Genomic DNA, 18,115 nt, shown 5'->3' on the forward strand with positions numbered 1-18,115 from the left:
ATATATATGTATATATATATATATACATACATATATATTTATATATATTTATATATTAATATAAAGAACTCAGGAAACTTAACATTAACAAACCTAACAATCCATTTAAAAACGGGGCACAGATTTAAACAGAGAATTCTCAACAGAACAAACTCATGGTTGAGAAGCACCTAAAAATGTTCAACACCCTTCAGGGAAATGAAAATCAAAACAACTCTGCGATTCCATCTTACACTTGTCAGAATGGCTAAAATCAAAATCACAAGTGAGAACTCATACTTCAGAAGATAAGGAGCAATGGGAATACTCCTTCCTTGCTGGTGTGAGTGCAAACTTGTATAGCCACTTTGGAGATCAGTGTGCCCAATTTCAGAAAGTTGAAAATTGATCTATCTCAAGACCCAGCTATGCCACTCTTGAGCATATATCCAAAAGATGCTCAAGCATACCACAAGGGAACTTGCCAAACTGTGTTCATAGCAGCTTTATTCATAGTAGCCTCAACCTGGAAACAACTTAAATATCCTTCAGTCAAAGAATGGATAAAGAAAAGATGGTGCATTTGCAAAATGGAGCATTACTCAACCATTAAAAGAATAACATCAAGGAATTTGCAGACAAACAGGTCTAGAAATTTGCTGGAACTAGAAAAAAGAACATCATCCTGAATAAGGTTATCCAGACACAGAAAGACAGACATGGTATGCATTCACTTATAAGAGGATATAACCATGCTACACTTCACAAACCCAAAGAGGCTAGTTAACAAGGAGGGGTGGTGGTGGCAAATGAGTCTCCCTGGGAAGGGTTTTTAGAATAGAGATAGTGGGTGGACAGGTCAGGGTGTTCAGTTATAGGGCAGAAGGAGAGGCATCTGGTATTGTGGGGCATCTCTGTGATGAGATAGAATCCCAGTGGTATGGAAACTCCCCAGGAATCTAGGATGGTACCCAAATAAAATTCCCAGGAATGGAGGATATGGATCCTGAACTGGCCATCTTCTGTAACCAGAAAAGGTTTCCAGTGGAGGGATTTGGACACCAACCCAGCCACAAAGCCTTTGACATACAATTTGTCTTACCCACAAGTTATGAGAGTGGCTAACCCATGACTGGTCCTGTCTGTACCCATATCATGAGAGGGAGAACATCCTTGAAGGTCAGGAAACAAAGGCCAATTGTATAACTTTAGAAAAACAAAGGGTTATTTATTCAATGATCACTTGTGTAAAACCTACCTAGAGAAAGTAAAAAAAAGCAGAAATAAGAAACGGGAATCATGTAGAGTGTGATGATGAGATGTACATGGCTTTCATAACAGACCAAAGGCATAACCCAAAGAGGCTCTATCAAGTCACTTTTGGCTGGTACTAAAAACAGTTCCCATAATGATCATCTCTATGCAGGTCTTTTACCTCTTCATAACATGTTCTCAGGGTTATGGAGTTGTTTTTGTGTTTGGATGAGAGAGAACAGTTACTTGCTTATATATTGTATGCAGACCTATATTGATCATCTGCATATGAGAAATGTTTCCTTTCTCACAACAAGTTTTCCTAAACATAGTCAAAACCTGCTGACTGGTCAAAATTAACAGGAGTACTTCATGAAAATAATTTCCCAGCCAGTGTCTTTAAATACTGAATGTAAGAATAATGAACTATTGTAGGGAATTCATGTTTGCAGGATGAGCTACCGGTTGGTAATTAGTGGAACTATATAACACCCTGGTGACACCAGCATTCTTTATTGCTGCCATTTTTGTGGAATCAAAAGGGCAACAGAGAGTAATCAGCCTTTGGCCTCAGGGAAGCTACAAAATCAGCATCAGCAAAAGCCTGAATTTTCCGACAGTCTATTGTGATGCAGGAGAACCTGACCAATCATAGCAGCCACCTGCAGGATATGATGATGTTATTTTTCATTTTTTTTGTTTTATTAAATGATAAAAGTAATATATTTACTTCAAGGGGTTGCTGATATGATTAATTATTAAATACACCCAAACACTTCAGAGTACCTGATATCTAACTGATTGTCAGTTAATGTCTACTAACTATTGTCCACATGTTTGTCTCTGCTGTGGGGATATAACAATAATGAAGAGAAATCATTTCCCTCATATACTTTCATTTTCAATACCAATGGGATTGCTTCGCTGCATGTGGACATTTGATTACGAGTCTTGCTTATGAACATACAAAAGCAGGATGCTATTGAATCTCTTTCTCTCTCTCTCACACACACACACACAAATTCTCTTTCATTTTTTAATTGCTAGATGCAATTTTCCAGTGGTTGAATGTTTTGCCAATATCTAGTAAATGATTTCTAAGCAAAAAAACAAAAACAAAAAATTTTCTCAATTCAATTCAGCTGCAATGTGAAGAAAACACTGTCAGTCACTGATTCAAGTTGAGGGCTGTGAATCATATGTTCTAAAATTTCAAAAATTATATAAGAGCAACAGATAAATGTATAAATAATTAAGGCTATTTTTGATAGGTACTGATTTTAAAGCATGCGACTGTTTATATATTGAAATAGTAACCTCAAAGAGCTGGTAATAGGATGTCATTTCTAGGGGAAATAGTTAGGTTATGCAGTGTCATAAATGACACTCATGTCCTTATTAAAATGACCCCAATGAGTTACCTTGTCCCTCTATGTGAGAAGACAAGGGGAAAGGATGAAGCAGAGAGCAAGTCTCCATAGTACACTAATCTGCAAATCCTGGGCTTCTGTCTCCAAAACTTTACAAAACATATTCTAGTTGTGCATAAACCATATATTTATGGTATTGGATAGTAAAAGCCTAAGTGTGCACTATGAGAATCAAGAACACTTATGTAAGAAAGAATCAAAAAAAGCAGAAAAAGAGAGAAAATACAGAGTATAGAGTGAAACAGATATGTGTGGAATGATGGGTGGAAGATTTTATGTGAGGGCTAATGTGAGCAAAACAGGCAAAGTGATAAGGAAAGACAATAAACACATGCTATGGTTTAATGTTTGCCATGTAGTAATATTGGAGGCACATTAACAGAAAGGCACTTCTTGCAGAGTGTAATTTATCCCTGGTGTGGGTACTAATTTAACATAATAAACTACCCAAAACAATAGTGCTATGACAAAAAGGTATGTTCAATGCGCCATTCCGTTTTTTCTCTTCCATTCTTCAATCATTGCATATCCTTACTCTGGAAGCTGTGACATTCAAATACCATCTTAGAGCTATTGACAGGCAATTAGAAATATATATATATATATGAATATATATATATGTATCTGTTCTTGATTTAATTTTAGTGATAGTTATCCAGAAATTGTCCATTTCCTTTGAATTTTCAATTTTTGTGGAATACAGATTTTCAAAGTATGACCTGAAAATTGGATTTCCTCTGTGTCCGTTATTATGTTCCCCTTTTCATTTCTGATTTTGTTAATTTGCATGTTCTCTCTCTGCTTTTTCGTTAATTTGGATAAAGGTTTGTCTATCTTGTTGATTTTCTCAGAAAACCAACTCTTCGTTGGATTGTTTTTTGTATTGTTTTCCTGGTTTCTATTTTGTTGATTTCAGCCCTCAAGTTGATTATTTCCTGGTGTCTACTCCTACGGGGTGAATTCGCTTCTCTCTGTTCTAAGGCTTTCAGTTGCACTGTTAATTCTCTTATATGACTATCCTCTGTTTTCTTCATATGGGCACTTAGTGCAATGAACTTCCCTCTTAGCACTGCTTTCAAGGTGTCCCATAAGTTCGGGTATGTTGTGTCCTCATTCTCGTTGAATATTAGAAAGTCCTTAATTTCTTTATTTCTTCTTTGACCCAGGAGTGGTACACTTTCACATTGTTCAGTTTCCATGAGTTTGCAGGTTTTCTGCTATTTGTGTTGTTGTTGAATTCCAATTTTAAAGCATGGTGGTCTGATAAGATACAGGGGACTATTCCTATTCTCTTTTATCTGTTGAGGTTTGTTATGTCACATAGTATGTGGTCGATTTTAGAGAAGGTTCCATGTGGAGCAGAGAAGAAGGTATATTCTTTTGTCTTTGGATGGAATGTTTTATAGATGTCTGTTAACCCCAGTTGAGACATAACTTCTGTTAATTCTTTTGTTTCTTTATTGAGTTTCTGATTTGTGGTCCCGTCTAGTGTTGAGAGTTGTGTATTGAAGTCTCCCACTATAAGTGTGTGAGGTTTTATATGAGTTTTGAGTTTTAGTAGTGTTTCTTTTACGAATGTGGGTGACTTTGTATTAGGGGCACAGATGTTCAGAACTGAGACTTTGTGTTGATGGATTTCTCCTGTGATGAATATGAAATAACCGTCTTCATCTCTTTTGAATAATTTTGGTTTGAAGTCTAACTTGTTAGATATTAGGATAGCTATGCCTGCTTGCTTCTTATTTCCATTTGATTGGAAAATCTTTTCCCAACCCTTTACCCTGAGGTAATGTCTATCTTTGAAGCTTAGATGTGTTTCTTGTATGCAGCAGAAGGATGGATTCTGTCTTCGTATCCATTCTGTTAGCCTGTGTCATTTTATAGGTGAGTTAAGACCATTAATGTTGAGGGTGAGTAAGGACCATTGATTGTTGATGCTTATTTGATTTAGGTTTGTTGTTGGCAGTGGTATTGTGAATATATTAGTTCTACTTTACCCTTGGTTTCTGGTGTAGTTGGATTATCTGTTGCCTACATTTTAGTGGGTTTAGTTACCTTCCTTGGGTTGGAGTTTTCCTTCCATTACTTTCTGTATGGCTGGATTTGTAGATACGTATTGGGAAAATCTGGTTTTGTCATTAAATATCTTGTTTTCTCCATCAATAGTGATTGAGAGCTTTGCTGGATATCGTAGCCTAGGCTGGCATCCGTGTTCTCTTAATACTTTTAGAACATCTATCCAGGACCTTCTGGCCTTGAGAATTTCCGTTGAGATGTCAGGTGTAATTCTGATAGGTCTGCCTTTATATGTTACCTGTCCTATTTCCTTCGCTGCTCTTAATATTTTTTCTTTATTCTGTATGCTAGGTATTTTGATTATTATATGTCGAGGGGTCTTTTTTCTTTGGTCCCACCTATTTAGTGTTGGGTATGCTTCTTGTACTTTCATGGGCATGTCCTTTTTCAGAATTGGAAAGTTTTCCTTGATGATTTTGTTGAATATGTTTTTGGCACCTTTGAGCTGGGCTTCCTCACCTTCGTCTATGCCTATTATTCTTAGTTTTGGCCACTTCATGGTGTCCCACATTTCCTGGATGTTTTGTGTTAAGGATTTGTTGGATTTATGATTTTCTTTGGTCGATGAATCTATTTCTTCTAGTTTATCTTCTGTGCCTGAGATTCTCTCTTCCATCTCTTGAATTCTGTTGGTTATGCTTGTGTTTGTAGTTGCCGATTTTTTTGCCCAGTTTGTGTTGCCTTTATTTTCTCTATTTCAGCTTTCAAGTCTTGAACTGTTTCCTTCACCTGCTTAATTGTTTTTTCTTGGATTTCTTTACTTTCCTTAAGGAATTTGTTCATTTCTTCCACTTCTTTGTTTGTTTTTTCCTCAATTTCTTTAAGGGATTTTCTCTCATCTTCTTTGGGGACATCTATTATTTTTATGATGGTAATTTTTAAGTCATTCCCTTCTGCTTCCTCTGCTTTGTTGTTGTGTTCCATTCTAGTTGGTGTAGATTCCTTAGATTCTGGTGGTGTCATGCTTGTCTTTCTGTTGTTAGGTGTTTTCTTGTATTGCCTTCTTCCCATAGCTTCTTCCAGTAGGTGTTGGTGGGGTCTCCCCCTCTCTATATGGTAGTTCCCTGGTGAGCTTAATGTTGGTCTGAGATTCAATATCTGCAGCTCTGTGTGGTCCAAGCTAGGAGGTTTCTCTGCAGACAGGGACCCAGGGATGGGGTCAAGTTTGAGGATCCAGTAGAAGGTGCCAGCAGGTACTCACAGTGGTCCTGCAGAGATAGGCGGATATCTGGGAGGGGCCCGGGACCCCAGCAGAGGACTGGAGGCGGGGTCAGAGACCAAGTAGTTGGAAATTACAGGTTGTCCTGTGTGGATAGTCAGGTCTCCTTTGTTCAGAGTTGCTCTGAGAAGTCTCCAAAGTAGGGTGGACTGTTGACTCCACCCTCTGTCCCAGTGCTCATCCAGAGTGGCAGGACCGTGGGTTGAGTAAGGCACAGGGTGGGGGGGGGGCAGGCTCGCTGTGGGGATGGGTGGGGGTGTATCAGAGCTCCAAGGGTCCTCTCGATGGGTACAGGAGACAGGAGCAGCAGGATCAGAGGCCCATAAATATATATATGAAAATTAGGAGTAGTTTTTCTGCCTCCAGTCTGGTCCCACCACTGAGCCAGCCCCAATTAACACACAGAGACACTGTATTAGATATAATAATGTTGGTCAGTTGTTTTTCTGCCACCAGAATATTTTGAAGTCAAAGCCACCACTTAAATTTTGAAGTCAAAACATTTTAAAAAATATATAAATTGAATTAATCCAGAAGCATTTCTTTTAACAGTTGTTATTTCCTTTGCAGTCAAATGCTAAAAAATACAATACAATACCATACAGTATCCAGATTCTCTCTGTGCTTTTCATCTTTACGTGGCTTATTTATTTATTTATTTATTTATTATTTATATTTTTTCATTGTTTTGAGACAAGGTTTCTCTGTGTAACTTTTATCTGTCCTGGAATTAACTCTGTTTACCAGGTTTACTTTGAAATAACAGAGATCTGCTTGCCTCTGTCTCCCAAGGGCTGGAATTAAAGGCGGGTGCCACCACTTCCAGCTACTCTGTCTTATTATTATTTTTTTTAAAGCATCATATCCTGTTTTTCCTCTCCCAAGCCTACATATATTTTAAAACACACTGTAAACCTTTAGAGGTTTTTATTAATCTGAATCTGTCTTTACTGAAAATCTTTATCTTTTTGTGGCCATGACTCTTTTATCTGGTAAACAACAACAATGCTAAAATGAAAGCCACAGCTGTATTAGCCATGGTTTATCCAAGATGGCAGTGGGTACTTTTACTGCCAGGACTGAGAGCTGTGCTCACTGCCTTGGTCTATGCTACCAGTCAGCATGATGCTGCCAGCTTGGAGATGTGGTCACTGTCATTGCCAGCTCTCATCATACATGTACACACCAGTCAGTTGTTAGCAGAGTTCTTTAAAAGCCATGCGGTTTTTTTTTTTTTGATTTTTGCCTCTTATGCTGAGGAATCCTCCCTTAAAGGAGCCGCGCAAATCTCTTCTTGTCTCTAGCAAAACAGAGTCCAACACAGAAAAATGCTGTTACCAAGAAGTCTTGCTTGTCTCTGTTCTTTTGTTTCTAAAACCCTTTCTTAAGCTTTTCTAAAGTTTTACGTGGAAGTTCTTATTAGCCATGTTGAAGACGTCATTATATTATGAGCCATTTCCCTGCCGGCCTGGGCCCACCACCACACTAGCCCCAAATAATACAGAGACGCTGTATTAGATATAGAGCTGATGACCAGTTACTAATTTCTTATTGGCTAGATCTGTATTAATTATTAACCCATATCTATTAATCTAAGTATTTCCATGTGGTCTCATCTTACCAGAGAGAGCGGCTGGCATCTTCTCTCTCTGTCTGCCATCTTGAATCTCCTTCCTACTACTTCCTCTTGCCTCTTAGTCTCCTCGTCCCACCTATCTTGCTTTCCTATTGGCCAACAGTGCTTTATTCATTAACCAATAAGAGAAACATATTTACAGAATGACATCTCCCATCAGATGAATACTTCAAACATGGAAATATAAGTGAAATAATTGTTTGATGGCCAAAGGATGGAATAAATTGGACACACAGGAGAAAAAAATAACTATATTGTGGTAAATAGAACATTAAGGATATTGAGTGAATGTACAAAGGCAAAAGATAGGAAGGGTTCGAAGGTTCTGAGTGATTTACTAGGTGGTTGTGCTCTGAATTGTGGTGGTAACATGGACAGAAAAGCTATTTTGATAAAGTAACAGAAGAAAGAAGAGGAAGAACACATTGGAAACTGAAGGAAAGGCCATTCTTATTATAAACTAGCAAGAACTTTGGATGAGTTGTGTTCATGCCTGTGGCATGTAGAAAGTAGAATTTAAGAAGAGATGAATGTGAATATTTGGTGCATGAAATATACGAGCTATAAAGCTTTAGGGTTTTTTATTTCTTTTTGCTACATATTCATACATAAATTCATAAAAAGAAATGATATAGAAGTAGAATTTACAATCAAAAGGGAAACTGAATTTAAGGAATTGAAGGATTCTCAGCCCAGTCATATAGTAAAGAATGAAAAGCATTTCAGCAGATGAAACTAAGCAGGTGACCTTCTAATTGGAGATTATTATGGATAGAATGATGGCAGGAGATTCACTTCTAGATAATGGAAGAATGACCCAAAAGGCAGGTGAAAACACTAGTGCCCAGCTCGTGTGTCAGCAGTAGGGTGTAAATATAAAGAAAAGAATTATATCAAACAAGAGACATCAAACATCCTCAGGATACTGTGGGCCAGCTAGATGCCCAGGACTTTCGCAAGTGTGTTTCTTTTTTACTTTCAGAGAACTATTCTCAAACTTTCTCATATCTAGAAGTTAATTTTTTGGCCTGTATGTATTGCCTGGCCACAAGTATTTGCTATAGCAATATGAAATGGTCTAATAAGAGAATTGTTGGGTTGCTATGAAATAGACTTGAAATATTGCATCATTTTCTGGTGAAGGCTGAGATATGGGAGTAGACAGTATCAAGGTAATATTACCAGGAACTCATAGTAGACCCTGATTCTGGATGGAAGATAAATAAGAAAATTTAAAAAATGGAAGTTTGATAATCTTCATAATTTTCTTTTCTCATTAAGGCAGTGTTCACTTGACTTAAATGGAAATGAAATACTTTTTGATTACAAAAATACAAAAAAGCTTGGGGAGTATAACTAATTCACTATTTACAACCAAAAAAGAAATATATTTATTTTTCTGCATTTTATTCTCATCATACAAAAAAGCATGCATGTGCATACCACACACAGAAAGAGATAGTAATATCTATATTATTTATCAGTTTATCAGTTTCTATCTCTATCTATCTATCTATCTATCTATCTATCTATCTTTTTTGATAGCCAAGTCTCAAGTGGTTTTTTTTGTTTTTGTTTTTGTTTTTTTTTTTTTTTTGGTTTTCCAGCCAGGGTTTTACTCTGTGTAGCAGTGTAGCAGCTCTGGTTGTCCAGTAACTCATTTTGTAGATAGCCTGGCCTCAAGCTCATTGGTATCTGTGTACCTCTTTCCATGTGCTGGGGTTAGAGGCATTTGCCACCATACCACATTCAATTCATTTTTTTGAATGCAAAGATATCTCAAACTTCAAGGGATTACTTTTATCAACCTTTATTTCACAGGTGAACAACAACAAACAGAGAACCAAGAGGATTAAGGCCTGGGGATGGAGGTGTAGTTCTATGATATATTTATTGAACAATATATCAGAGGCTTTGGTTTCTGACACCAACAAATATAACAAAGGCTATACATGAAATAAACTTAGTTAAATTCTGAGATTCACTTGAATCTTTGCATCCATAGGCCAAGGCTTCCTTTTGATAAGTCACAATCTGTGAGAAAGAATGCTGATAACAATCATGTGTTGTTTGATTTCTAAGCAAACTATCTTCTTTTTTATTTATAGAAGAAAGTATGTTAAACAATCAGAACTTAACAGAATAGTCCAAAATCCCTTCTAGAATTGTGCAGACATTGCTTCTGCAATTAATTGGCATCAAGGCAGAGCAACTATTTTTTTTAAACTCTTATTTTTTACTCATACATTATTTCCTTTCCTCCCATTCCTCCCACTCCTTTTTTTTCTCACCTAGATCAAATCCTTCTCTATTTCCCTTTTTAAAAAATAGAAGATCATGTCTCCCAGAGATATCCACCAGCATTGACTAACAAGATACAATAAGACTGGGCACAAACCTTCAAATCACGGCTGGTTGTGGTAATCTAATATGGGAAAGCGGTCCACAAAAGCATCAGAGACATCCTCAACAATTTTGAGTGAAAGATAATGTCTGGTATAAAAGTCAAGACACTGGGAAACCAGAATTGGACTGACTTAGACTCCATGAACTTGGGTTTCAGTTAAAAGGCCTGAGCTCTCTAAGGGACCTATTACACTCAAACCAGGATGTACCCCTGTTGCACAAAAGGAATTTGGGATACTCCCTTAGCCTAGAGGCAGGAGGGAGGGCCTAGGCCCTACTCCAAATGACTTGACAGATTTTGATGATCTCTCCTGGAAGGCATTACCCTCCCTGTGGAGTTGGGGGGAGGGAAATGGGATGGGAGGGGAGTCAGGGGACATGGGAGGGAGGGAGAAGGAACTGGGATCAATATGTAAAATAAGAAAAAATAATAATAAAAAAATCAAGACATTGGTACTAGTACTAAAACTCAAAGAGAACCACGATGTTAACAAAAGATCTGTGGGTGTGTTTTCCAACAGTTCTTTGACCACTTCAGTACTTTATTCAATGGTATGTGCTCCAAAAGATCAACCAAATCAACTTTACTTTCTGGCTCTTCCCATCTATTTTGTTTTAACGACTTAGTGATATATATAACTACAATTTCTTTCTTTCTATCTATCCATCTTCCTATCTTCTATTTACAATTTATCCCTATGTATGTATGTATCTATTTATCATCTATTATAGGTCTTTCTTTCTTTATAAATCTAAACATAGGTATAAATCTAAACTGTAGTCACTATAAGAGAACTAAGAGTGTTTCTAATTATTTTTTCTAGCCACCATTATGATTCCACATATTTCTAACTAAAGATAAACTGGAACTATCTAAGGATGTCTATTTTCTTTGTTTGCAGAGAATGCACTATGAGAATTTACTTACACCCAGAGATTGCCTTGGTCATCAGGAATTTGATTGACATCTGCCTCCACAGACCTCCTGCTATCATGCTCAGTTCTCTTAGAAACCATTCTCCTTAATCATTTGCACACAAAGTTTTACCTTATCACATTTTTGATCAGATAATTACTAATAACAAATACGTAGGGTCCATGTATGTGTCTATTCCTACCTATACTTATTTACTACAATCCTTTCTCTTTTTAATTTCTCTGTCCAATCTGTCCAAGTCTTTCTCTCATTTCATTAACACCAAAACTGAAACAGACTTGTATATCTATTCATCTTCTCTATCTCATTTACATGCATAACTGCACACAAGAGCACATATATGGGGGAATACTTGTACTCTAAATACGGGGGAATACTTAATATTTAGAATACTAGTATTCTAAATATGAGAGAATAATTGTACTTCATTGTGTTTGGGTTTACAAAACAGTATTTAAACTACTACTAATGAAAAAAATATAATTTTAGGGAATTCTACTGTAAGCCTTTCAGTTATTATTTCTAAAATTATTTTCTTCTGAGGAAAAAATTGTATTGTAGTTGTAGATATGTAAAATGTTAGTTTAACATGTGAAGTCATAACTGAGAAAAATGTAATACTGTCATTAATTTTGAGTTTATTTGGAAGTTTGTGATATTTAAACATCTTTGATGGTATTCCTGCATGTTTGTACCTATGGAAAGAATAACATTCTACTTGTTTATGCCATTCTTCTATAATTTTATTTTGGTATTCTGCATTGTACTATAGGCTAAGAATATTTTCCTAAGACTTACCTAATTGTTTTTTTAAGTACTGATTTACATTTTTACCTTTAGGTTTGCTAATAGTTAATATCTACAAACACCATAAAGTTGGTACATTCATTTCCATTTTGGTAAATATGACTTTTAAGTAAAAAAAAAGTATTATTTTTTTCCCTAGCCTGAAACATAATAAGAGACATAATCATAATAATCATAATATAATTTAGAAATCTTTGGCTCCAAGTGCATTTTAATCTATTATCTCTGGGTCAACAGAATATTTTGTAAAACAAACACCTTTAAAAAAGATTATCCTTTCCAACTTCAAAGTAAAACTTAGTAAGGCACATTAAAAGTCAATATAGATATCATGTTAATTACCGTATTCATAATCAGTGGTTTTCAGATTTTTAATTACATGCATGTGCCTCTGTTTTTACTGATCATGCCTTTTGTTTATTTGGAAATATTACAGGTTATAACCAACGTAAAATCTGTAAAGGAAAATGACCATAACATGAGCAATCCTGTGGTTTTTCTTTTCCTGATTTTGGGCAGGTATTGGGCAGGTAGTGTTTCTACTACTGGAACTTTCTCTCTCTCTCTCTCTCTCTCTCTCTCTCTCTCTCTCTCTCTCTCTCTCTCTCTCTCTCACACACACACACACACACACACACACATGTTTACGTTTGACCACATGCTGCAGGCTGTAACATTTACAAAACTAGCCCATAGATATGAAATGTCTTTCTCTTGACTCAAATTAAATTTGCTTAGCAGTAGAATAGGTTCTATTTCTCCTTCTACCCTATATTTCTTTAGGGAAGTCTTAGTGTGTTTATGGTTTGCCCCCACAGACAAAGAAAATGATAGCCCATTATATACTGTTTTGGGATTCCAGTGGACAGCACCGGTGGAAATACAGTGCAGGGAAATCCTTTATCTTTTGAAGTCTACATCTCCAATTATTGTATTGAACTTTCTTTAACTGAGGAAGAGTAAATGCTTATCATGGGAGATAAGACTACAAGGTAAGCATATAAAGCCTAGAGGAACCCTGACAGAAATCTTTGTCTCTTCTTGGGATTCATGGGAAAAAGTCCATTTTATACCTTGTTTGAATCACCTATGTCTACTGTTTTCCTTCCTGTTACTAATTAAGAGCTGAAGATGCAACCATCAAGTAGTCTTTTAGTTTTATATTGCAGCTCCTAAACAAAGATGTGCACTATTAATTAGGTATGTCTTTTCTCCTGCAAATTTATGGTCAGGTATTTCAGCATTTAAAATGCAAACTTTGAGTAGGAAAGTTTAAGCATCCCTTTGTTCCTGATAAATTCTAGAAGTCTGTCATATACTTTTCAATAGTAAACCCAGGATAACCTATGGACATTTTATCATAACTAAAATAATAATTCTGTCTTCAATAATACTTTCAAAGTATTATAATTATATATCAGAAATGACCATGTAATATATATGCCAAAATGTCATAATAATAAATAATTGGGAAAGGGGAAAGCACAAAGAATTATGAATTTAATAAGTAAAGGATGTTTATGATTTGGGAAACTATAATAAAGGAGAATAATCCAAAGTAACAAAGTAGAAATTGGATTGATTTTTTAAGTAGAGTTTTGTCTCACTATGTTTTTACAAAATAAAACAGTTGACCTGAATATAAAGACAACATTTAATTCAATTATCCTTTACATCATCCTTTCTCAACTATGGTGGATGGATTTTGACATTAAACTCATGTCTCTGTACTGTCCGTTCTTTTATATCATAGGAATTCAGTCTTGCGGTTCCTTTTTGACAGCATTATAGACAATGTTAGAACAATGAAACTAAAAGTTGAAGACGTTATTGGTTATTGCTATATTATAAACCTCCCCGGAGTAGGCCCTGAAAAACATGAGCATCTGGTACTTTCTACTTTAATGTGGCATAAAACAAGATAAACCAATGAAGAAATTATGAGCACAATGGGATGTTAGAGAGGAGTCAAAGATGCAGTGATGATGGAGTTAGGCCAAAGAGAAACAGATTTTTCACCTAAACTACATAACGATATATAATATGAATGCATATGCATGTGTGTGTGTAAATTCTGTTTTAGCAAGTGCTAAATAAGACCTACTTTCTCGTAGTACTTGATCTCATAGTCCAGGACTGCTCCATTGGAGAAAGCAGGTGCTTGCCATGATAGAGCAAGGCTGTTCTGGGATGCCCAGTCCTTCCTCACCATCCCTATCAGAGAAGGTGCTGTAAGGAAAGGAGAAAATGATTGATTAGTAAAGATAATTTTCAGTCTCTGAATATATTCTATCATTCTTCCAAAGCAAATGCAATATTTTGAGTAGAGAACACCAATTGCCAATGTCAAATTAATAAATCTGGCTTGGAGTATCTTGCACTCAGGTCAATAAGCAATTCAAAGGCTGAGGAGCACCATTTAGGAACATAGGAAATACTCAACTATTCCAAGATGAAAGCCAGAGCTCATTTGCCTCTGGCTCTGTCAAGGAGGCTGTTATTCATCAATGTAGGTTTGGTTTGGGTTTTTAACATGCTTGTCTCCCATGTTTCATATAATCTGTTAACTACCTTAGGAAACAAACTGTGATTACAAGAGCTTGTGGAAGCTTTTCTTCTCAAGAGGTTTGAGTAAAGGAAACACAGCACCAAAATCCCGAGTGTTAATTTTGTGACATGATTTCACAGAAAAGCTATTTTAAGTGACTTTAAAAGGTCACAGTTGAATTTAAGAAGTCATAAGGAAAGGCCATAGATGTCAAAATCCATCCACCATAGTTGAGAAAGGATGATGTAAAGGATAATTGAATTAAATGTTGTCTTTATATTCAGGTCATATTTTAGTAATGATTTTGTTGACCAGAGTATGGTGTTCTATTCAGATACAATTCTGTATGTGGAAGTATAGTGCTAATACTGAGAAGCAAGACACCACAGTGTCCATGGGAAAAGGGAGGTATGAGATCAATGAACATCAATAAGAATTGAAACCAACAGCATCCTTAGGAAATTGTGACATTCTTCCACTTCATTGTCAGGAATCTAACGGGTAAACAATAGGTGATTTAAGATTTAAAAATTGAATCATTGTGATATTTTAAACTTATGTCAAAAACTCATTTTAATATTTTACTTCTAAAGCTTGTCTTTGCAGCATGAAAAATGTCTTTTTTTTTTTTTAACTTATGAGAGTTTTGGTCCAGAGGAAATAAATACTAGGAAATGTGTTTAAAATTCTGGTTGTTAGAAGAAAGTTAAGATTGGACTAACATATGTTGGTGAAATAACATGTAATTACAAATATTATTATCTTTGTATTATAAATAAAAATAGTAATATATAATATAGAAAATAAGAAAAAACACTCACAAATTATTCATTATTTATGTGAATATACATTCATTATTAAATTGATCCCCATGGGAAATTGTACTAATTGTCTTACATTATAGTTTATCATGCATTAAATGATCATTTATATATAAATTATAAATTCAAAGTAAACATAAAAACTAGATGATCAACACAATACAATTTTTAATACTTTTCCTGTATACATGAATTAATGTATGGTTAATTTTTCAGCTTAAGAAAGCGTCATGATACAACTAACATTACACTGTATTACATCTTGCTCTTAAGGCCAAGCATATAATGGTCGTAAAACATAAACTTGCAATTGCAATAACAACATGATGGAATGACTACTGAGTAAAATACACATACCATTTTACTATTCTAATCTTTCAGCCACAAATTTATGGTATATTACTTTAATTTTTAAATTCTCATGTTACTCTTTTATGAAACAAACATTGCAAAGTTCATTAATTACATAAATCTACTTCGTGGGCTGGAGATGGTTTAGCTGATAAAGCACTTGCCATGCAAGCACAAAGACCTCAGTTTGATTCCAGGACCATGTTGTTTTAAGAAAGAGCCAGGTAGAATGGTGTAATTCTTGAGCACACAGCTGAGACTGTAGAGACAAAAGGATCCTGACCCTTACTAGCCAGTCAGGCTAGTTAGGGAGCTCTGGACCTATAGGAGGGTGCTGTCTCAGATGAGGTGGACAGCTATCCTGATCATGGCACTTAAGGTTGTCTGTAATAATTACTAAATACTTGATTGTGTTGGCATTTATCAGTATTTTTTCAGTGTTGGATATGCAAATTTCTAATACTGTGTTTTTAGAATACTCATTATGAAAATCATTTTGACATAATAAGCTACCCGTTATGTTGGATTCTCACTTATTTTCCTCACTGGCTTTGATGTGTGTCCTCAAGTGATCTTAGCACAACCACCTGAGTGCTAGAACTATAGGTGCAGCACCCGGGTCCTGCTGGTTAAATTCTTCATTGAGAAAATTTGCTTCACATAATTTGAACTTTCTGAACCATGTTGTGCATTAGCATACTGCTTTTGAAAATAGCTGCATTCATATACCTTAGGCACCCATTAAGCACAGTTAATGAATGGAATCAGAAGATGCGAGAAACTATTTATAGCTTACTACACCCATAGTGCTGCATTTTCTGTTTTCACAATTGTAGCAAATTTCATTATAAAACAAAGCTGAAATATACAAAGCTTCAAGCACTTGTTTTGAATACACTTAATGATTTTATTATTTGATGACCCAGGCTATGTATCATCTGCATCTAGCAGATAATAGTGATGACACTGTATTAATTGTACTAGTGAATACAGCATACATATATACATATATATTTCTTCACATCAAGAAAAATGATTTTATGATACAGAAGGACAATTCCTGATTTTAAACACAATTGGATCTTGGAATGAACAGGCAGAGAAATGTCTTCTGGAACTTGTCACACCTGAGACTGTCAAAGCAACTTGAGACTCAAGTGGTGTTTTCTGAGTGATAATTATGTTGTATTCAAGATACACTGGATAAATACAAATAAGTGTTACACTAAGAATTTTATCAAGATTTATGATATAGCTCATGTGATTGTATATATATATACATATATATATTCACATACATACATATAATATATATGTGTTAACTATAAAATAAAGTTTTAATTTGAAGGCATGATGGTATTTTTAAAATTATATTGAATATTGTTAATTTCCATTCATCTATTTATCATACTGCTGATACTAATATTTATTCATTTGGATGTGTGTACAAGTGATTGTTTGTAGGTGTTGTGTTGGTAATGCATGTATGTATATGTGGAAGTTTGTATGTTTATGTCTGTGTGGTGTTTATGTGTTTCAATATATGAATGTGTATGCATATATATGGGGTATGTATATGTATAATATGTGAATGTTTATGTAAGAAAGAGAGAGGGCTGGGTGTTGGTGGTGCATGCCTTTAATCCCAGTACTTGGGAGGCAGAGGCAGGCAGATCTCTGTGAGTTCAAGGGCAGCCTGATCTACAGAGTTAAGATCCAGGACAGGCTCCAAAGCAATACAGAGAAACCCTGTCTCGACAAACTAAGGGGCAGGGGAGAAAAAGAGAGGGCAAGCACTCTCCTATACATGTTTCTGATAACATGAATTCTAAATAAAATTTGAATAGATCTTATGTGCTATTTTAAAAAAATTTGTTAATGTAGAAAGTTCATAATGATAGACTTTCTGCTACACTTGGTGAATTAACAAGTAGACAACTTGATCAGCCTTTCTATTACATTTATGAACTATCTAACAGTAAGACATTTTTCAAATGGAGTTGGTGTCTTCCTGAAACTTCCATTTTGGATCCAGCTTGGAATTCACAATTGGTCATCACCTCTTCTAGCCTGATACACTGTCCTCTTTCACACTCCCATTCTTCTTTCTACTCCTCATCCTGTCTCCTTATTCATTTATTTGTGAATGCTTTTTTATTTCTCTTTACTTTCTCCATTCTTCCTTTCAACACTTTCAGTAGAGACTTAAACAAGTTGTAAGAAAAGTTTTAAAAATAAACATAGTCAACAACACAGTGAAATGTCAATAGACAGCACGGACTGGGACAAACTCATTGGAACAGAATTTTGAAGCTGTGTAATCAATCCTTCTTTCTCATTGCTAGGGAACCAGTGTGCATCACAAACATGCTGATGTTTCTTCCAGTGTGTACTTACCAGGGACATCATGCTCAGTACCATCTTCTTAACAAGGGAACTATGCTGATGAGATGTAAACCTACCATCAGCAAATGGATGCACACATAGATATCTATGCCTATATAACCTATATCTACATATAACCTATTCTATATATTATAAAATTGAGATACCATTTTTGAAAGTCTGTGTCTTGTTTTGGAAATATTTATTCAATGTCTTGTGCTGTAAAGATATTGAATCCCCATGATCTTCACAGTATTTTCCCAGTG

At 35.5% G+C, this 18,115-nt stretch overlaps 1 protein-coding gene across 1 annotated transcript in view; it reads right to left on the reverse strand.

Moving 5' to 3' along the window:
• The window catches only part of Epha6 (EPH receptor A6), a 769,688-nt gene that overhangs the window by 307,208 nt on the left and 444,365 nt on the right, over nucleotides 1-18,115 (reverse strand). The window contains exon 6 of the mRNA XM_051191720.1: nucleotides 13,849-13,973. Within this exon, the coding sequence (XP_051047677.1) occupies nucleotides 13,849-13,973 (125 nt within the window). The remainder of the gene's footprint in view (nucleotides 1-13,848; nucleotides 13,974-18,115) is intronic.

This window comes from Phodopus roborovskii, unplaced genomic scaffold, assembly GCF_943737965.1.
Source record: "Phodopus roborovskii unplaced genomic scaffold, PHOROB, whole genome shotgun sequence".
NCBI classification, from domain to species: domain Eukaryota; kingdom Metazoa; phylum Chordata; class Mammalia; order Rodentia; family Cricetidae; genus Phodopus; species Phodopus roborovskii.